General features: G+C 45.9%; 1 protein-coding gene across 1 annotated transcript in view; it reads right to left on the reverse strand.

The window, feature by feature from the left end:
• Nucleotides 1-11,416: 11,416 nt before the first annotated feature.
• The window catches only part of crb2b (crumbs cell polarity complex component 2b), a 179,266-nt gene continuing 167,991 nt past the window's right edge, over nt 11,417-22,691 (reverse strand). Inside the window, exons 11-13 of the mRNA XM_060932713.1 lie at nt 12,111-12,227; nt 11,885-12,011; nt 11,417-11,638 (exon numbers count right to left, since the gene is read on the reverse strand). Coding sequence (XP_060788696.1) covers nt 11,417-11,638; nt 11,885-12,011; nt 12,111-12,227 — 466 coding nt within the window. The remainder of the gene's footprint in view (nt 11,639-11,884; nt 12,012-12,110; nt 12,228-22,691) is intronic.

A 22,691-nucleotide genomic window follows, 5' to 3' on the forward strand; every position in this document is an offset into this window, starting at 1 on the left:
AGCAAGAGTCAGAGTAAATGGATGCTGATCAGAGTTCTTTGAACTGCAGCGAGGGGTGAGGCAGGGGGACTGTCTTAGCCCCCTGCTCTTTGCCATTAACATTGAGCCCCTGGCAGCATCTATTAGACAGAATGAGAAAATAAAAGGGATAATGGACATGGGAAATACAGAACATAAAATATCACTATAGACCCCTTTCACATGATGTCACCGCGCCGCGAGATTTTGTTAGGCGCCATATTGGAAGACCAAGTACATGCACTTACAATATAAAACAAGGTACGAGTGAGAGTAAAGTGACACGATGGATGATAATTCTGGTTATGTGAGTACATTACCAGTTGCAGAAAGGGAAGTGGAGAAACTGGCTGTGATTGATGGGTTTGACCCATATGATAAGACTCGGGGCAAGGGAGAATGGAAACATAAGGAGGACCTGACACCAATTCTGCCGTCTGTTTGCTACCCAGACATTGTAAACTATTTGTTGTTTACACCCAGTGCCTACACTCAGTGTTCGAACTATGCCGATATTTTCGGGGGGCCCCTTTTTTCCCTTGGGGGTGTGTGTGCTTGCGCTTGTCTCGGAGCGCGGATCTCCAAACACATGAGAAGCCTATCTTACGCACATATCACGCGGACTCCACACCTCCACACACGCATCGCGTCTGAAGTCATAACTCATCAGGGGAAATCGTGTCCGCATTGGCATGTTCAAAAAACAACCTTGCGTCAACAATGATACCACACGCAAGGAAAAAAAAAAAACAGTCAGGCTACTCAACAACCAACCTGGCAGCAGCGAGCAAGCCCCAAACCATCCTAAATTATTATTATTATTATTAAATTGTAGAAGTCTGGGAGGCTTGCTCCTCATACAGTTATCAACTTGGGGCCAATTTAGCATGTTTTAAATCTGAATTTCTTGCGTTTGCTTACCTCAAAGTGTCCGCAGATCATGCACAGACTTATCCATTATATCCACAGTTTTTTGCCAAGTCTCACACAGGTTTCTTTCAAGTCTACTGTTGGGCCAATAAATCATAAATAAAACAGCTCAGATTTGTTTGCTTAAGTCGTTTGCCACTCCACTTTATTCTCGTGGGTTCACATACCGCTGCCGTTATCCCCTTATCACGAGTTTGTTGGTCTTCCAAAATGGCGCAGGGTCTGTTTACTTCCGGTTTCGGGTGACGTCAGTGAAAGGGGTCTATATGCTGACGACATATTGACTTACATAAGCAACCCTATTGTTTCTGTACCAGCCTTAATGAACACTCTTAAAGAGTATGGTGAACTATCTGGATATCAGATTAACGAATCTAAGTCTGAAGCTATGATGTTGAAAGGGCTATGGCCTATGCAATTAACTGGAAAACTTAGCTTTCGCTGGTCACAAACATTCAGATACCTGGGAATAATTATTACCACGGATCTATCAAACCTGTTTACTGCTAATTATGGGAAGTTAATGAAATGCATTAAAGCAGATCTTATAAGATGGGAGATCTTGCCACTTTCTTTGATGGGGAGAGTGGAGACTATCCGGATGAACATACTTCCTAGACTACTTTTTCTCTTCCAATCTCTGCCTATTCCTGTCCCCTCAAGTACTTTCACCACTATAGAAAGATGGTTCTCTAAATTCATATGGTAAAGCAAACCCCCTAGGCTTAAATTTAGAAGATTACTATGTACAAAAACTAATGGAGGCCTCAACTCACCCAATTTAAGGCAGTATTACTGGGCTGCCCAACTACGTCCCATAGTCTCCTGGATAACTCAAGAAAAAGATGCTGTCTGGGTAGGAATGGAACAGTCAGAATGCCTAGACGTTCCATTGAATTCACTCCCATTCCTTAACTTAAACACTGATAAAATGAAAAAGCTCACAAATATATGGGTTAAAAATACTTTGAGAGTATGGTCAACAGTAAGGGAAAAAATACAATCACCTGTGACAATTTCCAGAGCCATAAGCATAGCTAAAAATGTAGAATTCATTCCAACAAGACTTGATAAAGGCTTTGAAAGATGGAAAGATAAAGGCTTAGAGGTCTTGGATCAGTTATTTGATGGAACAGTATTAATGTCATTTGAGCAGCTTAAGGAAAAGTATGATTTAAGAAATGAAGACTTCTTCAGGTTCCTACAATTAAGAGATTATTTAAAGAAACATAAAGAATGGGATAAGCTCTGTTCTCTGCCATCTAAAACAGAGCATACCTTCATTTCAACTATACGGAGAACAGTGACACAACACTTAATATCACACTTATATAAGGCGATACAAGAAGATATGGGTGAGAATAACTTAGATATTAAAGAAAAATGGGAATTGGAGATGAATATGGTCATTACAGATAAACAATGGGAAATTTCTTTTGTAAAGGGGCATAAGGTAATAAGTAGTCCCAGTTGGAGAGAATATGGTTGGAAGCTGAGGATGTGATACTTTAGAACACCACTAGTGACATCAAGGTGGAACAACATGTCACCTGAGTGCTGGAGGGGTTGTGGCTCCCTAGTGGACCACACACGGACTGTCCAAAACTAACAGAATATTGGAAAAATATACAAAAAGAAATAAATAAATGCTTATCTATAGATCTACCATTGGAACCAATATACTTTTTGTTGGGCATAGTACCTGAAGATTTCCTGGAGAATAACAACACAAAAATGTTAAGGACACTCCTGTTAATTGCAAACAAAGTCATTACAGCCTCCTGGTTGAAGCCACGGCCCCCCACAATAACCCAATGGAGGGACAGAGTTCAAGAGATGTATCATATGGAACATGTCACTGCAGTTTTACAGCTCAAACTAAAATCCTTTCTTAACAACTGGACGTGTATTGTGTTGCACCTCCACTTAATACAATTATCCCCTTTTTCTTTTCTTTCTCTCTTTCTTTTTTCTTTTCTTTTTTTTTCTCTGCTTTGGCCTTATTTGTGTGAATGTGTGTCACTTGTTGGAACATGGAGACTGAGGTTGAGGAATAACAATATATCAGTGTATTGAATCTAATGAATCTGAATGATGTCAATTAATCTTTAAAGAACGCAACCCTGAGGACAGTTGTGTGTATTTAAACCGTGGACTACCTGTTTGTACCTGCTAAGACTGATATATCTGATATTCAACTTTTTTTGTTTGTTTGTTAAATAAGAATTTTGAATGCACTGTATGACTATTTAAATAAAAAGAAGTTCTAAAAAAAGAAACGCCATCACCTCACAGACCCAACGTGAATGGGATGGAGGTGTGGCCGATTTCCAACCAAAAAGGATAAGTCGGCAGGCTAGTAATGTTGAGAATGCTATGAAGTCTGAATGATATTTTGATAGCCCGCTGTTGCTAGGGGTAACCCCGAATACTGAGATAACTGGATCTGGCTCGATTCTTTTTTACAAATATAAGAGAATGTATTGAAAATCTCTGACCAGAATGTGTGTAGTTTTGAGCATGTCCAAAACATGTGTCCCAGAGTGGCAGGGGCCTGATGGCATCTGATGCAGTTTGGATCTGAGCTGGGGTATATCTGGGCCAGTCTGACTCCACAGAGGTGCAGGCGGTTGAGTATCTTAAATTGAACCAATCCGTGCCTAACACAAATTGAGGCTGTATGTACTCTTTTGATAGCTCTTTGCCAGGTTTCCTCAGAAAGCTCCATGCTCAAGTCTTCACCCCACCATTCTTTCAGGTGGTGGAGAGAGTTACCTTCCATCTCCTGTAAAATACTATATAACTGAGACACACAGCCTGGTATATGGGGCTTAAGCTTCAGGCATTCATCAAGTGGGCAGGCTGGAGGTTTGTGTGGGAATGATGGAAAATATGTACGAGTGAAATTGCGTATTTGAAGGTACCTGAAAAAGTGGGACTTTGGTAGGTTGTATTCTTTCACAAACTGGTCAAAAGAGCCAAACAGTCCATTAATGAATAAGTCCCCTACACAATGAAGTCCTGTCAGGCCTGTGATGACCTGGCAACTTGTCCAGGGTGTACTCCGCCTTTCGCCTGTAGTCAGCTGAGATAGGCTCCAGCTTGCCTGCGACCCTGTAGAACAGGATAAAGCGGCTCGAGATAATGAGATGAGATGAGACAATGAAGTCCCTTCCCAAACCAGGTCTGAAAAGCTGCATCTAACAAAGAGGGTCTAAAAAGGGGATTGGCGATAAAAGGCATTGACACCAAAGCTTGCATAAGGCCAAAGTGTTTACGAAATTGGGTCCATATACATAGAGTGCCTCTCACAATTGGATTGTCTGTATGAGCCCCCACCGCTAATGGTAATGAGCCACACAACATAGATGCTAAGGAAACTGGTGAACATGCCTGTTGTTCCATGAGAGACCAGTTTGGACCTTCCCCTTTCACAAATGTATTGTACCAGACAGTCACTTTATGAATACTGGCTGCCCAATAATAATATAAAAAGTTTGGCAGCGCTTGTTTTCCGTTTCTCCAGGACAGATTTACATACATGTGGTATAGTCTTATTCCAAATGAATGTGCTAATGTATTTATCTAATTATTTAAAATATGATTTTGGCAAGAAAATGGGAACTGTCTGGAATAAGTATAGAAATTTTGGTAGAATAACCATCTTAACTGAGTTAATGCGACCGGCCAGAGATAATGACCAGCGGTTGGTATCCTTCCTAGCTTGATCTATGAGTGGTCTAAAGTTAAGTTTGAGAAGGTCTTTATAGTGGCGTGTTACCTTGACTCCTAAATATGTTAGGGGCCAGCATGAATCAAAGGACATCATCAATGCTTTTCTATTAATGGGGAATAATACACTCTTTGTTAAATTGATTTTATAACCTGAGGCAAAACTAAATTGTGAGATTGTGTCCAGGCACTTTGGAATATAATTTTCAGGGTCTGATATAAATAGCAAAAGGTCATCCGCATATAACGAGACTTTATGAACTTGCCGCCCCCCCCCGTTAATTCCCAATATTTCATTGTTTTGTCACAGACCTATAGCCAATGGCGAGATTAAATAGAAGAGGGGACAGCGGACAACCTTGCCTCATTCCCCTATGGAGGATGAAATACTCTGAATCGATATTATTGGTCCTAACTGATGCCTGTGGCATAGAGTACAGTGTTTGAATCCAAGACGTAAAAGTCGGGCCAAATCCAAATTTGCTTAATGATTTAAAAAGGTGTCCATATTTGATTTGGTCAAAAGCTTTATGTGAGTCCAGTGAAATTACTATCTCTGGAAGTTGGGTCGAGTGTTCAGAATATACTATATTAAAGAGGCGGCGCAGGTAACTGCCTGTCCTTTATGAAACCTGTTTGGTCAGGGTGCACAATAGTTGGTAAAACAGATTCTAATCGTAGGGCAAGGCTTTTTGTAAGTATTTTGTAATCACATGTAAGTAGGCTGATTGGTCGGTATGATTCACACTTGATTGGGTCTTTATCTTTTTTTGGTAGAACAGAAATTGAAGCCTTGGTCATAGATGTAGGGAGCTTTTTTTGTTTAAGCGATTCTGTGTAGACAGAGCGTAGGAGTGGTGTCAATTTACTGGCAAAAGTCTTATAAAATTCAATGGGGTAACCATCTGGGCCTGGTGCTTTTCTATTATTCATTAGTTTAATTGCTTGGCCAATTTCAGCATCAGATATTGGCTCTTCTAGGCTGGACTGATCTTCGTCACTTAGGGTGGGCAAGTCCAGATTTTCTACAAAATTGTTTGCATGACAACTATCCGAACTATATAGGGAGGAGTAAAAATTTTTAAACGGATCATTGATGTCTTTCGGGTCTGATTTGATGGTGCCATCAGTGGCTTGTATTTCTGTAATATAATTGACAGCCGAAAATTGACGTAACTGATGAGAAAGCAGCCTACTCGCACGTTCTCCATGTTCGTAGTGGCTCTGTCTTGATTTTAAAAATTTCTCTTCAGCCTGTTTAGAAGCAAGAAGATCAAACTCTGTCTGCAATGCAATCCTTTTCTTGCGGAGGTCTCTGCCGTGCAGTTTTAATATGTGGAGAAAGTGGTTTGACATTCTCTTGCTGAAAGAAGGAAGCCCGTCCCTGAAAAAGATTTTGTTTGGATGGCAGCATATTGCTCTGAAATGTGTATATATCATTCAGCATTAATGATACCTTCCCACATGTACAAGCTATCCATGTTATGTGCACTAATGCATCCTCATACCATGGCTTTTGAACTGGGCACTGATAACAAGCCAGATGGTCCCTCTCCTCTTTAGCCTGGAGGACGTGGTGTCCATGATTTCTAAAAAGAATTTCTACTTTTGATTCATCAGACCTCAGAATTTTCCACTTCGCCTCAGTCTACTGTAAAAGAGCTCGGGCCCAGACAAGGTAGTGGTGTTTCTGGATGTTGTTTATATATGGTTTTAACTTGCATTTCTGGATGCAGTAATGAACTGTTTTCACAGACGATGGTTTTCTGAAGTGCTCCTGAGCCCATACAGTGATTTCCACAACAGACACATGTGCTTTTAATGCAGTGTCGCCTGAGGGCCTGAAGATCACAGGCAACCCATGTCAGTTTTCAGCCTTGTCTCTTGCATACAGAGATTTCTCTAGATTCTCTGAATCTTTTAATGATATTATGTACCATAGATGATGTGATCCCCAAATTCGTTATTCAATTGTTGCACTGTTTGGCCACACAGTCTTTCACAGAGCGGTGAACCCGTCCCCATCTTTACTTCTGAGAGACTCAGCCTCTCTGGGATGCTCTTTTTATCCACAATCATGTTACTGACCTGTTGCCAATTAACCAAATTAGGGTTTTTTTTAGCATTACTCAACTTTTTTTCAGTCTTTTGTTGCCCTTGTCCCAACTTGTCTGTAATGTGTTGCTGACATCAAATTCAAAATGAGCATATTTAAAAAAAAAAAAAACAACAACTAAACAATAAGATTTCTCAGTTTAATCAGTTGATGTTTTCTTTATACTATTTTCAATGAAATATAGGGTTTGCATGATTTATAAATCTTCATATTCTGTTTATATATATAATGATATTACACAGTTGCATGAAGATATGCAGTTAGTGCTCCTGACATTCTCTTGCTGAAAGAAGGAAGCCCGTCCCTGAAAAAGATTTTGTTTGGATGGCAGCATATTGCTCTGAAATGTGTATATATCATTCAGCATTAATGATACCTTCCCACATGTACAAGCTACCCATGTTATGTGCACTAATGCATCCTCATACCATGGCTTTTGAACTGGGCACTGATAACAAGCCAGATGGTCCCTCTCCTCTTTAGCCTGGAGGACGTGGTGTCCATGATTTCTAAAAAGAATTTCTACTTTTGATTCATGTTAATAAAAATGTTAATAAAATGTTAATAAAAATATATGAGAATGAGGACAGGCAGACTATATAGGTGATGATGAAATTGAGAGTAAGTCTGTGACTGGTCTTCTTGTATTTAGTGTATAGTTATAGGTATGTGTATATGTATGTACTGTCTATATGTATTGTATGTGTGTCTATATGCATAAGTATCTGTATATATGATTTGATTTGGTCGATATTATACCATGTCGGTATGTTTTGATATGTTGGTATGTTTTCTTTTTTGTTTATTGCTTTTGTTTTCTTTTGTATATATAGTTTATTATGGTGGAAAGTGACATTTGATTAGCGGTGGTATAGAGGGTTAGGATTGGATAAGTTATTACTTCTTCCTAATCCTTTCTGAACATTATGTTATTGCCTTGTGGCTACGCTATTCTGTTTGTTTATGATGATGTTTTGATTATTGTATTTTTTTATTTAAAATTTTTATTTTTATATCTTTCTTCTTTATTGTTCAGAATAAAGTAATCAATCAATCAATCAATCAATCAATCAATCAAAGATATGCAGTTGATCTTTGAGTGCTGACTGTATACAGTATATCATGAGTGAAGCAAACAAATGTTATATTTTTCAACACAAGATGATAAATTTCATATCTTTGCACCACCATGTAATGATCTTTATATTATATAGACACATTCACAAAAAATATGCAAGTTAATCATCTCATTCTCATCTCATCTCATTATCTCTAGCCGCTTTATCCTTCTACAGGGTCGCAGGCAAGCTGGAGCCTATCCCAGCTGACTACGGGTGAAAGGCGGGGTACACCCTGGACAAGTCGCCAGGTCATCACAGGGCTGACACATAGACACAGACAACCATTCACACTCACATTCACACCTACAGTCAATTTAGAGTCACCAGTTAACCTAACCTGCATGTCTTTGGACTGTGGGGGAAACCAGAGCACCCAGAGGAAACCCACGCGGACACGGGGAGAACATGCAAACTCCACACAGAAAGGCCCTCGCCGGCCACGGGGCTCGAACCCAGGACCTTCTTGCTGTGAGGCGACAGCGCTAACCACTACACCACCGTGCCGCCCGCAAGTTAATCAAAAGAATTTAAATTTTGGATCGGTTCGCCATTTTGACAATGTGCATCATGTCAGCAGGAAAACAGTGGGAGTGATGTTATTGGAGTGAGATTTCAGAAATTATTATACATACAGGACATTTTTTCTATGTCATAAAACATGTATTCTAGTCCCTTCTAGCGGGTTTCATTCATTTGGTTCAATAGCATGCAATATTTATCATATCGCTTATCTTACGTGTATTACGCCACTCTACCCAATGGAGAATGAGCATGCAATATTATGATATTGCATGCTGTCACCACAACATGACATTACATGTCGGCACGCCAATTAACCAAATTAGGTTAATGACATCCAATGAGAAACATTTCTGCTGTGCATGTGCATAACCATTTTTGTGTTTGCCGGGAAAGAGAAAGATGCATTGAACACCTGAAAGGCTACCAAAACTTCATTAGATAGTCTTCACGCATAATTACAAGAGAAAAACATCCCAACGGACATCGAAAAACTGGAAAAGAGACATGTCAGAGACATAAAACTTCAATGCTAGAGAGCGACTGTGACAATTTGTAAACAACCATGGCCACCAGATTTGCTTCATTAAAAACAGAAGATTTTGAGATCATTTTAGCTGCCAGGTAGCTCTGTTGTGTGTAGTTGTCGATGGTGATTTTAAAAGTAAGTAAATTACAGAGGGAAATGAATACTTAAGTATGAGTGAAAAATACTGTGGCAAGCATGTGTGGAAGAAGAGTCTGGAGACAGAAATCTTAGTTTCTCAGTTGTTAGCCTGTGCTATTTGCTCTTGATAGCACTGCTTTATCAGCATTCATTAACACTACTAATGAACTAAACACTGGCTGGAAGGTGACTTCACTGCCACGCCGATGAACACTACACCGGCTGTAGGTGTTTTATATATGTATAATATTTATATACTTATATATTTGCTATATTTATATGTTTGGCATGCTTGAAACTGGAACAGACAGGCTGTTCTGATTTGCTACTTGTTTTGGTTAGTTAAATCATTATGTATCTTCACTCGCCCATTCTACTCTCTGCTTAGTGAAGGTTATGTTGACCAGAAATGTTGTTCTTCTTTCATAAGATTATGATCCTAGCAGGTGATATAATGGTACAGTACATGTCTCTCTTCATGAACTAGTGTAGTCTAAACCAGTGATGTAATGCATCATCATCCATTTATGTTACTCTGTCACACACACACAACTCAGCTTCTTAAATCATCATCCAATCACATAGCTACAAGACACTCAATTCAATATATATGAGTATATGTTGAATGTGAATATACACTCAGGTTTGTCCTACAATAAACTGAAAAGGATCTCTGAACAGCTGTGTATGTGTCAGCGACTGTTTGCTCCTGGATTGATCTGTGAAGCAAAATCTTCTGGATATCCATGAGGCAGAATCTCTTAGGCAGTAGAGGTCTACATTCCTAGATCATACTTTCTCAATTCAACCTCCGTTGGTACAGACAGATCAAAACCTAACAATATTGTAGGATTATTCAGAGACATTGAAATAAAATGAATGAGTACTCCTATGAATCATTTTATTCAATCATTTCAGTTTGTAAATGCATAGGAAAATTAACTTGCAGATTACCCAATAAATCATACATATTAAAAAAATCTACAAAATTAATAGATTAATCTACATATCCATTGTCATGTCCAATGCATACTAACCAAGAAAGATCATAAAAACTGTCAAAAAGTAAAAAAAAAAAAACTACACACACACACACACACACACACACACACACACACACAGGTACAATAATCACATTTGCCATTGTGGATTATGACTTTCAGAAACATTTCCAGTGAATGTGACAATATAAATAGAAAATAAAGCAGTCCAGTGTTTAAAAACTTAATATAAAAATATATACAGTGTCTTCAGACTAAGGTGGTGAGAAAAGAAATCATACTACAAAATAATAAAAAATACTAAATAAGGAAAAATTATTTTGTAATGTCAAGTTAGCTAGCATGGCGGCACGGTGGTGTAGTGGTTAGCGCTGTCGCCTCACAGCAAGAAGGTCCTGGGTTCGAGCCCCGGGTCCGGCAAGGGCCTTTCTGTGTGGAGTTTGCATGTTCTCCCCGTGTCCGCGTGGGTTTCCTCCGGGTGCTCCGGTTTCCCCCACAGTCCAAAGACATGCAGGTTAGGTTAACTGGTGACTCTAAATTGACCGTAGGTGTGAATGTGAGTGTGAATGATTGTCTGTGTCTATGTGTCAGCCCTGTGATGACCTGGCGACTTGTCCAGGGTGTACCCCGCCTTTCGCCCGTAGTCAGCTGGGATAGGCTCCAGCTTGCCTGCGACCCTGTAGAAGGATAAAGCGGCTAGAGATAATGAGATGTGTGATAATGTGATAATAGAGATAATGTGTAGTTTAGACAGGTAGGATATGTGTACAGTGTAAAACACTATTCACAGATATTACAGTGTGGATTAAAACAAGGAAGTGGTGTGGCAGTGGAATATTGGACCTGGCTTTCACCAAATGAATAATAAAAAGACCTGCACTGAGAGTTTGAGTTAATTGAAAAAAATACCACAATTTCAACACAATCTATATTTTATATACCTGAGCAATTCCATAAAATGCCGTTTGAATGTACAAAAAGGAAGAGTTAAAATTATTTTATAAAATATATGCATATCACATTTCAACAAATCTTGAAACTGCAGTTTTCATAGTTATAGGTAAGATGTAGGTAAAATGTTCTAGCAAATATACCACACAGTATGAATATAAAAAGTCTTGTGATTTCAGTTACTTCTTCATCGTGCTTGAGCTATTTTCCCTCATATATTGACACACCCCACTAGATGGTTTTTGTCACAAGTCCTAGTGATGATCATAGTGGTTCCAAATACTGCTTGGCATCAAAGGAACCACATATTGGGTTAATCTTTTCAGTACTTTTTCGACTTCACGCATAAGCTAGTTAAAGGTTAAATCAGCCTTTCCTCAGGAGGGACTTTAAGTACGCTGCCCATCTCAAGACGAGCTCCTGCCACTTCTTGTTGGCTGGGGCTGTAGGTGCCTTCAGACTGTCGTTTTCTTCGTGCAGTGAGCATCATGCACCCCAAACCCACCATGGCCAGCAAAACAGCAAAACACATCAGTGGGATTGCCACTACAAGCCAGGGAATGCTCTCCCCCTGCTGCTGCCTCTTCAGGATAGAGAAGAGTGCAGTTAGTGTAGATAGATGTACAGGAAATGAAGTAGTGTGAGGCAGGGTGAAGTGACTTGTTGAACTTTTTTTGTAAATGGAGTGCTTTTTTTTTCTTACATCAAAATCTTATTCATTTCTATCTCATGTATCAAAAAGACCAAAATTACTGCAGTGACAATGAAGTGATATGTTACATATATTATACACTTTCATGCGTTTCAGATAGATAATATGTAAACTCACGCGAACCTCGCAGTTAAGTCCACTGAAACCAGGCAAGCACTCACAGTGGTAAGAATTCTGCTGGTCCATGCAGGTAGCTCCATTGAGACAGGGTTTGGACTCACAATCATCGATGTCAATCTCACATCTAGGAAGAGAGATGGATCTCACCAAGTCTGGTTTGGGATAAATAATTTAACTTGGGTGACAGATGCCATGATTTATGTTAACAAATTTAAACACTCACCTCCCTCCAGTGTATCCAAGTCTGCAGGTACAGTTGGCCCCCCAGGGTCCATCCAAACAGATTCCTCCATTAGTACATTGCACATTTATGCCACACTGCAGTGGAGGGAAGCTCCATCTTTTGGACATAGAAAAAGGGGAGAGAAGTAAATTTTTAGTTTAGGCTACACTGTACTGTGTCATAAAATATAAACGTGTCATGTTACCATTACTGGTCATTGCTACTGGTAATATGGTAGCTACTACAATGTTTTACATTAGGATTTTTACATCACATGTTAATTCAATTTCTAGTTAGCATTGTCAAGTACGTGAGAGAGGCGGATGTAAATGCAGAAGTGTTTATTTTAACCCTTTGATGCAAAACATGGGTCAAAAGTGACCCGGCTGAGATTTTATCTTCTATATCTTTGCAATAAATTAATTCCATCATTCAGTATTCAAGGTATTCCTCAGTTAACTTGTTTTTGATCATCATACATCCTTATTTTATTTTTTCCTTTCTTACTTTTTGAATAAAAACCCTTTTTGTATCACTACCCTTCTAATGCACAACATGGGTCAAAAATGACCTGCATTCATTTTCCAGGTTATTCCATTGTGGCAGCAGGGGCGTGGTCAAGCACCGGTCTGTGACAGGAAGGCGGAGTCAGGGAAGGTAAGTGGCAGAATCACTTCACCTGAGAGCAATTAACCTGTATTTGTGTGTCTTCCCAGTGACCGCGCCCTATATGAGGAGGGAGAGCGAGAGCAGAGGGAAGCTCTCCCTGGAACCAGACGCCGAGTGTGTGTGTGTCTGTAACAGTAACTCTTAGTGGTTAGACTGAAAAGTTTGGCAATAAAACCGAGTTGCAAACCTGATCTCTGTCCTGCCGTCCTCTGTGCTCCACCCACACCTAGGGAAAGCTACAGTGGTGCCGAAACCCGGGACATGGAGCACCAACCCAGCAGCCCCATGGAATCCTCCCCGTTCACCGACCTGGTCCACGCCCTCGCCACGGCTCAGCAAAGCCAGCACCAGGTGCTCGTCACACTCCGAAAGGAACAAGAGCGGCGCTTCAATGCCCTGGTGCTGGCCCAGCAAGAAGATCGCAAGGCGTTCCGGCATCTCCTCGCGTCGGCGGGGTCCACCAGCGCTCCGGCCGCGGGCCCGTCTCCCCTCGCCTTAACTAAGATGGGCCCGCAGGACGACCCCGAGGCTTTCTTCATGTTGTTCGAGCAGGTCGCCGAAGCCTCGGGGTGGCCGATGGAGCAGCGCGCGGCGCGCCTCCTCCCCCTCCTGACAGGAGAGGTGCAGCTGGCTGCACTACAGCTCCCCGCCGATCGCCGGCTGGCCTACGCCGACCTTCGCCGGGCTGTCCTTCAGCGCGTGGGGCGCATGCCGGAGCAGCAGCGCCAGCTCTTCCGCGCGCTGTGGATGGAGGAAGTCGGCAGCCCGTTCGCATTCGGCCAGCAGCTCCGGGACGCCTGCTGGCGGTGGCTGAGGGCTGAAGATCGCGACACCGAGGGAATCGTCGATCAGGTGGTACTGGAACAGTTCATCGCCCGCTTACCAGCAGGAACCGCGGAGTGGGTCAGGTGCCACCGCCCGGCGTCGCTGGATCAGGCAGTCGAGCTGGCGGAGGATCATCTGGCGGCTGTCTCAGCGGCAGGACAGCAGATGACGACATCTCTTCTCTCCTCTTCTCTCTCTCTCTCTCTCTCTCTCTCCCCTCTCCTCCTGTGTCCCGTCCTCGCCCCATTCCCCCACCGCGGAGGCGGGGGCCGGCACCACCCCTGCCGGCCCGCCGCACCCACGGTGCCCTCCCATTTCTCCCTTCTGTGTCTGTCTCTCCCCCCACCTCAGGTGAGTGAGCCCCAGATCACCGGTGCAGAGGGAAAGCCCGGGCCGGTTTGCTGGCGCTGCGGGGAACCGGGCCACCTTCAACAGCAGTGCACAGCAATGGAAGTGGGTGCGGTGGTTCGGATCCCCGACGCGCCAGAGGCCGCCCTCGATCGGGCCGGAGCGTATCGCATACCGGTGAGTATCCAAGGGGCTACATATCAGGCGTTGGTGGATTCTGGTTGTAATCAGACCTCAATTCGCCAAAGCCTGGTGCAAAACGAGGCATTGGGGGGAGCACAAGGGGTGAAGGTGTTGTGTGTGCATGGGGATGTTCACCGCTACCCTTTGGTGTCGGTCCACATTATTTTCAGAGGGGAAAAATTTATAGTGAAGGCAGCGGTTAATCCTCGCCTTACCCACTCTTTAATTTTGGGGACTGATTGGCCGGGATTTCGGGGTTTAATGACGCGCCTAGTAGAGAGTGGGTCCTGCCAGTTGACGGGGGGGGTCCCGGGGTCGTTTTGGCGGGAGCAGCTGTCGCAGAGCCGTCTAAGTCATCTCCGCGTCAGGGTGAGGAGCCACCGGCTCCTCCTCTCTCTATTGGGGAATCCCTCGTGGATTTCCCATTAGAGCAGTCGCGAGACGAGACTCTGCGGCATGCGTTTGACCAAGTGAGAGTAATCGATGGTCAAACGCTCCCGCCGAATGCCACCCCGTCCTTCCCCTACTTCGCGATTATGAAGGATAGGTTATACCGAGTGACGCAGGACACTCAAACTAAAGAGCGAGTCACGCAGCTTTTGATTCCAAAAAGCCGCCAGGAATTGGTATTCCAGGCGGCTCACTTTAATCCCATGGCTGGACACTTAGGGCAGGATAAAACACTAGCCCGAATAATGGCCCGATTCTATTGGCCGGGGATTCGCGGCGATGTCCGTAGGTGGTGTACGGCATGCCGCGAATGCCAGTTAGTAAATCCAGTGGCCATTCCAAAAGCGCCATTGCGCCCTCTACCATTAATCGAGACCCCGTTTGAAAGAATTGGGATGGATCTCGTCGGGCCGTTAGATCGGTCAGCACGAGGGTACCGCTTTATATTAGTTCTAGTGGACTACGCAACGCAATACCCGGAAGCAGTGCCTCTGCACAATATCTCAGCACGCAGTATTGCAGAGGCACTCTTCCGCGTCATCTCCCAAGTTGGAATCCCGAAAGAGATTCTGACTGATCAAGGCACTACGTTTATGTCACGAACACTACGCGAACTGTATGGGTTATTGGGGATTAAGCCGATCCGCACCAGTGTATATCACCCACAAACGGACGGTTTAGTGGAACGGTTCAACCGCACCCTCAAAAATATCATTAAGAAATTCGTAAGTGAGGACGCACGTAATTGGGATAAGTGGCTCGAACCCTTGCTGTTCTCAGTGCGAGAGGTCCCCCAAGCCTCCACGGGGTTCTCCCCGTTCGAATTATTATATGGGCGTAAGCCGCGCGGCATCCTGGACGTGCTGCGGGAAAATTGGGAGGAGGGACCTTCACAAAGTAAGAATGAAATTCAGTACGTTATGGACCTGCGCGCAAAACTCCACACGCTCACCCACCTAACTCAGGAGAATTTGCGGCAGGCCCAGGAATGGCAAGCCCGCCTGTACAACAAGGGTACGCGCCTTAGAGAGTTCACACCGGGAGATAAAGTACTCGTACTCTTGCCCACGTCGAGCTCCAAATTAATCGCCAAGTGGCAAGGACCCTTTGAGGTCACACGGTGAGTCGGGGACGTCGACTATGAGGTGAGGCGAACAGACAGGGGGGGCGCTACAGATTTACCACCTCAATCTGCTCAAACTCTGGAATGAGGAGGTCCCCGTGGCGTTGGTGTCGGTAGTTCTGGAGAAGGCGGAGCTGGGGCCGGAGGTTCAAAAAGGGAATTTGGCATCACGTACCTCTCCGGTCCCCTGTGGAGACCACCTCTCCCCGACCCAACTCACAGAGGTCGCCCAGTTGCAGGCCGAGTTTTCGGATGTGTTCTCGCCCCTGCCCGGTCGCACTAACCTCATAGAACACGACATAGAGACACCCCCGGGGGTGGTAGTGCGTAGCCGCCCTTATAGACTACCCGAACACAAAAAAAAGGTGGTTCGGGAAGAACTTCAGGCCATGCTCGAAATGGGCATCGTCGAGGAGTCCCACAGCGACTGGAGCAGCCCGGTGGTCTTGGTTCCCAAGGCCGACGGCTCGGTCCGGTTCTGTGTGGACTATAGAAAAGTCAACGCGGTGTCTAAATTCGACACGTACCCAATGCCTCGTATTGATGAGCTGCTCGATCGACTAGGCACGGCTCGCTTCTACTCGACACTGGATTTAATGAAGGGATATTGGCAGATCCCCTTGACTCCATTATCCCGGGAGAAAACGGCCTTTTCCACACCGTTCGGCTTACACCAGTTCGTCACACTTCCGTTTGGGCTGTTTGGGGTGCCCGCTACGTTTCAGCGGCTGATGGACCGGGTCCTCCGGCCCCACGCCACTTATGCGGCCGCCTACCTGGACGACATTATCGTTTATAGTAACGACTGGCAGCGGCACCTGCAACACCTGAGGGCCGTCCTTAGGTCGCTGAGACAGGCGGGACTCACTGCCAACCCAAAGAAGTGTGCGATTGGGCGGGTGGAAGTACGGTATCTGGGCTTCCACTTGGGCAACGGGCAGGTGCGTCCCCAAATTAATAAGACCGCAGCGATTGCGGCCTGCCCGAGGCCCAAGACCAAAAAGGGGGTGAGACAGTTCCTGGGGCTGGCTGGCTACTATCGTAGGTTTATACCTAATTATTCAGACGTCACCAGCCCGCTGACTGACCTCACTAAAAAGGGGGCGCCAGATCCGGTCCAGTGGACGGAGCAGTGCCAGCGGGCTTTCTCGGAGGTAAAGGCTGCACTGTGTAGGGGGCCACTTTTACACTCCCCTGACTTCTCTCTCCCTTTTATGTTACAGACGGATGCGTCGGACAGAGGGCTGGGGGCCGTTTTGTCCCAGCAGGTGGAGGGGGAGGATCGCCCGGTCCTATACATCAGCCGGAAGCTGTCAGTGCGTGAGGGGCGCTACAGCACGATTGAGAAGGAGTGCCTGGCGATCAAATGGGCGGTCCTTGCCCTCCGGTACTACCTGCTGGGGCGCCCTTTCACCCTCTGTTCGGACCACGCGCCCCTCCAGTGGCTCCACCGCATGAAAGATGCCAACGCGCGGATCACCCATTGGTATCTGGCGCTCCAACCCTTTAATTTCAAGGTGGTCCACAGGCCGGGGGCGCAGATGGTCGTGGCGGACTTCCTCTCCCGTCAAGGGGGGGGGGGGGGAGTCGGCTGCAGGCCGGACGGCTGCCCGGCCTGAGTCGGGCGGTGGGGGTATGTGGCAGCAGGGGCGTGGTCAAGCACCGGTCTGTGACAGGAGGGCGGAGTCAGGGAAGGTAAGTGGCAGAATCACTTCACCTGAGAGCAATTAACCTGTGTTTGTGTGTCTTCCCAGTGACCGCGCCCTATATGAGGAGGGAGAGTGAGAGCAGAGAGAAGCTCTCCTTGGAACCAGACGCCGAGTGTGTGTGTCTGTAACAGTAACTCTTAGTGGTTAGACTGAAAAGTTTGGCAATAAAACCGAGTTGCAAACCTGATCTCTGTCCTGCCGTCCTCTGTGCTCCACCCACACCTAGGGAAAGCTACATCCATGTATGGCTGAGTGTTTCTATGATATACGTTTGAAATAAATTCATTTTGTCATTTACTTTTCCAAAATATGCAGTAAATATCTTGTTTTTGTTTAGCACAAATCATCATTTTTATTTTTCCTTTCTTAAGTTATGAACAAGCACAGCTTTTGTAATTCTACATCAAGTTTACACACATGGGTCAGAAACGACCCGCATGCATTTACTACAGCGTTTGGTGGGAACTGTGAATTGTGCTTGTGTCAGACATTTCACAGCTCAGCACAGCACCCTTTGCCCATCTAATACATGTAAGTAATGTTTTTCAATTGTTCTAACATTACCTTAGAAAAAAAATTGATTATGTTTAGGTTACCTTGAGAGTGAGTAGATTACTTGTCAGAAGGTTACAAGTAATTACTATTAGCTACCTAGCTGTTGACATATTCTACTTTAGTTAGCTAATTTTATTGTAGTTGGCTTAGCTAACTACATAGTTAATAAATAAATAAATAACTGGCCCCATTCACTGCTAAAGTAATTACTTGAAACAAATTATTATTATAGTATTAAGACATTTAATTTTAAATCACACTTGGATGACCCATGTGTAGTAATATAAAAAGTATTTTTGTTCATAAAGTAGGAAAGAAAAAAATAAATTAATGATTTGTGGTAATTAAAAACAAGATATTTAAAGAATACTTGGAATATTCAATCATAAAATAAATTGATTTCAAAAGATAGAGCAAAGAAAAACTCAGTCAGCATGAAATAACCTGGAAAATGAATGCGGGTCATTTTTGACCCATGTTGTGCATTAGAAGGGGTGTGCATATGTTTTGCATCAAAGGGTTAATAAAGTGCAACATGTATACATGTAATGATTGTTGAAGGTGGGTGGAGCACAGAAGCACAGCAGGCCAGAACTGAGTGTCACAAAAAACTTTTTATTTTAGCTTTTCAGCTTTCCCTTTCACACTCTCCCAGTCAGACACGCACACACACAAGTGTCCAGGTTGGGGAGAGCTCCCTTTCCCTGCTCTCTCGCTCCTTTTGAAGGGCACAGTCACTAGAGGAGACACACAAACACAGGTTAATTCACATCAGTTGCAGTGATTCTGCAACTGACTCCGCCCCCCATTCACAGACCGATGCTTGACCATGCCCCCGCTGCCACATACCCCCACCGGCCGACTCAGGCCGGGGAGCCGTCTGGCCTGCAGCTGACACCCCCCCCCCCCGACGGGAGAGGAAATCCGCCACAACCATCTGTGGCCCCGGCCTGTGGACCACCTTGAACTTAAACGGCTGGAGTGCCAGATACCAACGGGTGATCTGCGCGTTGGCATCCTTCATGCGGTGGAGCCACTGCAGGGGAGCGTGGTCCGAACAGAGGGTGAAAGGGTGCCCCAGCAGGTAGTAGCGGAGGGCTAGGACCGCCCACTTGATGGCGAGGCATTCCTTTTCTATTGTGCTATACCTGCCCTCGCGCACCAACAGCTTCCAGCTGATGTACAGCACTGGACAGTCCTCCCCCTCCCCCTCCTCCAGCCCCAGCCCTCTGTCCAACGTGTCCATCTACAAAACAAAGGGGAGAGAAAAGTCAGGGGAGTGTAACAGTGGCCCCTCACACAGTGCAGCCTTTCCCTTAGAGAAAGCCCCCTGGTATTGCTCCGTCCACTGGACCAGATCTGGTGCCCCCTTTATAGTGAGATCAGTCAGCGGGCTGGTGACATCCGAATAATTAGGCATAAACCTACGATAGTAGCCAGCCAGCCCCAGGAACTGTCTAACCCCCTTTTTGGTCTTGAGCCTCGGGCAGGCCGCAATCACTGCTGTCTTATTGATTTGGGGACGCACCTGCCCATTGCCCAAGTGGAAGCCCAGATACCGTACTTCCACCCACACACTTCTTCGGGTTGGCTGTGAGACCCGCTCGCCTCAGCGACCTAAGGACGGCCCTTAGGTGGTCTAAGTGCTGCAGCCAGTCATTACTTAAAAATAATTATATCGTCCAAGTATGCAGCCGCGTAGGTGGCGTGGGGACGGAGGACCAGTGTTGAATAAAAATGAGCCATGCCTAGTCAATCGAGCAATTCATCAATACAAGGCATTAGGTAGGCATCGAATTTAGACACCACATTGACTTTTCTATAGTCCACACAGAACCGGACCAACCCGTCGGCCTTGGGAACCAAGACTACCGGGCTGCTCCAGTCACTGTGGGACTCCTCGACGATGCCCATTTTGAGCATGGCCTCGAGTTCTTCCCGAACCACTTTTTTTTTGTGTGTGTTCGGGCAGTCTGTAGGGGCAGCTGCGCACTACTACCCCTGGGGGCATCTCAATGTGGTGTTCTATGAGGTGGGTGCGGCTGGGCAGGGGCGAGAACACATCAGAAAATTCTGTCTGCAACTTGGCAACCTCCGTGAGTTGGGTCGGAGAGAGGTGGTCTCCACAGGAGACCGGAGCGATGGGCGATGTCAATTTTCCCTTTTGAACCTCCGGCCCCAGCTCCACCTTCTCTGGAACCACCGACACCAACACCACAGGGACCTCCTCATTTCAAAGTTTTAACAGATTGAGGTAATCTGTAATGCCCCGCCCCTGTCCGTTCTCCTCACCTCATAGTCGACGTCCCCGACTTGCCGTGTGACCTCAAAGGGTCCTTGCCACCTGGTGATCAATTTGGAGCTCGATGTGGGCAACAACAAGAGTAGTTTATCTCCTGGTATGAATTCCCTAAGGCGCATGCCCCTGTCATACAGACGGACTTCATGTTCTTGGGCCTGCCGCAAATTCTCCTGGGTTAGGTGTGTGAGTGTGTGGAGTTTGGCGCGCAGATAAGTAACATATTGAATTTCATTTTTTATTTGTTGAAGATCCCTCCTCCCAATTTTCATGCAGCACATCTAGAATGCCACGCGGATTATGCCCATATAATAATTCAAAAGGGGAGAACCCTGTGGAGACTTGTGGGACCTCTCGCATTGCGAATAACAGGGGCTCGAGCCATTTATCGCAGTTGCATGCGTCCTCGCTTACAAATTTCTGACTTATGTTCTTGAGAGTGCGGTTGAACCGTTTGACTAAGCCATCCGTTGGGTGATAAACGCTGGTGCGGATAGGCTTAATTCCCAGTAACCCATAAAGTTCGCGCAGTGTGTGTGACAAACGTAGTGCCTTGATTATTCAGAATCTCTTTGGGGATTCCGACTCGGGAGATGATGTGGAAGAGCACTTCTGCAATACTACGTGCTGAGATATTGCAAAGAGGCACTGCTTCCGGATATCGCGTTGCATAGTCCACCAGAACTAAAATAAAGCGATATCCTTGTGTTGAGAGATCTAATGGCCTGACGAGATCCATCCCAATTCTTTCGAACGGGGTCTCGATTAATGGCAGAGGGCGCAAAGGCGCTTTTGGAATGGCTGCGGGATTTACTAACTGGCATTCATGGCATGCCGTACACCACCTACGGACATCGCCGCGAATCCCTGGCCAATAGAACCAGGCCATTATTCGGGCTAGTGTCTGATCCTGCCCCAAGTGTTCGGCCATGGGATTAAAGTGAGCCACCTGGAATATAAATTCCCGGCGGCTCTTTGGGATTAAAAGCGGTGTTATTGGTTAAGGAACCAATAACACCGCTTTTAATCCCAAAGAGCCGCCGGGAATTTATATTCCAGGATCGATTATACCGAGTGATGCAGGACACTCAGACTAAGGAGTCTGAGTGTCCTGCGTCACTCGGTATAATCGATCCTTAATAATGGAAAAATAGGGTAAGGATGGGGTGGGATTTGGCTGGAGCGTTTGACCATCGATTACTCTCACTTGGTCAAACGCATGCCACAGAGTCTCGTCTCGCGACTGCTCTAACGGGAAATCCGCGAGGGATTCCCCGAGAGAGGGAGGAGGAGCCTGCTGCTCCTCACTCTGATGCAGTGATGACATAGACGGCTCTGTGACAGCTGCTCCCGCCAATGCCACACCGGGACCTCCCCCACTAAATTATGGCAGGCCCCACTCTTCACTAAATGTGACATTAATTCTCTAAATCCTGGCCAATCAGTCCCCAAAATTATCGAGTGGGTAAGGCGAGGATTAACCGCTGCCTTTACTCTAAATTTCTCCCCTTGAAATAGAATGTGGACCAACACTAAAGGGTAGTTGTGAACATCCCCATGCACACACAACGCCTTCACCAATTGTGCTCTCCCCAATGCCTCGTCTTGCACCAGGCTTTGGTGGATTGAGGTCTGATTACAGCCGGAGTCCACCAAACCCTGATATGTATCCCTTTGGATACTCACCGGTATGCGATACGCTCTGGCCTGATCGAGGGCGGTCCCTGGCGCGTCAGGGATCTGGACCACCGCGCCCACCTCCATCGCCGAGCACTGATGCTGGAGGTGCTCCGGCTCCCCGCAGCGCCAGCATACCGGCCCAGGCTCTCTCTCTGCACCAGTGTTCCGGAGCTCACTCACCTGAGGGGTGAAAGACACAGACACGGAAGTCGGAAACGGTAGGGCACGGCGGGCTGGCTGGGGTGGAGCTGGCCCCCGCCTCTGCAGTGGGGGAATGGGGCAAGGATGAGGACCAGAAGGGGAGAGAGAGAGAGAGAGAGAGAGAGAGAGAGAGAGAGAAAAGAGGGGAGAAGAGGAGACACGCTGTCCTGCCGTCGGAACAGCCGCCATATGGTCCTCCGCCAGCACGATGGCCTGATCCAGTGACACCGGCCAATGGCACTGGACCCAGTCCACTGTTCCTTCCAGAAGTTTGGCGATGAATTGCTCCAGCGCCACCAGGTCGACGATTCCCTCGGCGTAGCGGTTGTCGGCCCTCAGCCACTGCCCGCAGGTGTCCCGGAGTTACTGGCCAAATGTGAATGGCCGGCCAGCCAACCTCCTCCAGGCGCAGCGCGCAGAAGTGCTGCCGTTGCTGCTCCGGGGTGCGCCCCACGCGTTGGAGGACGGCTCTGCGAAGGTCAGTGTAGACCAGCCGGCTGTTGGCGGGGAGTTGTAGCGCGGCCAGCTGCGCCTCGCCC

This window comes from Neoarius graeffei, chromosome 10, assembly GCF_027579695.1.
Source record: "Neoarius graeffei isolate fNeoGra1 chromosome 10, fNeoGra1.pri, whole genome shotgun sequence".
Classification (NCBI taxonomy): Eukaryota; Metazoa; Chordata; class Actinopteri; order Siluriformes; family Ariidae; genus Neoarius; species Neoarius graeffei.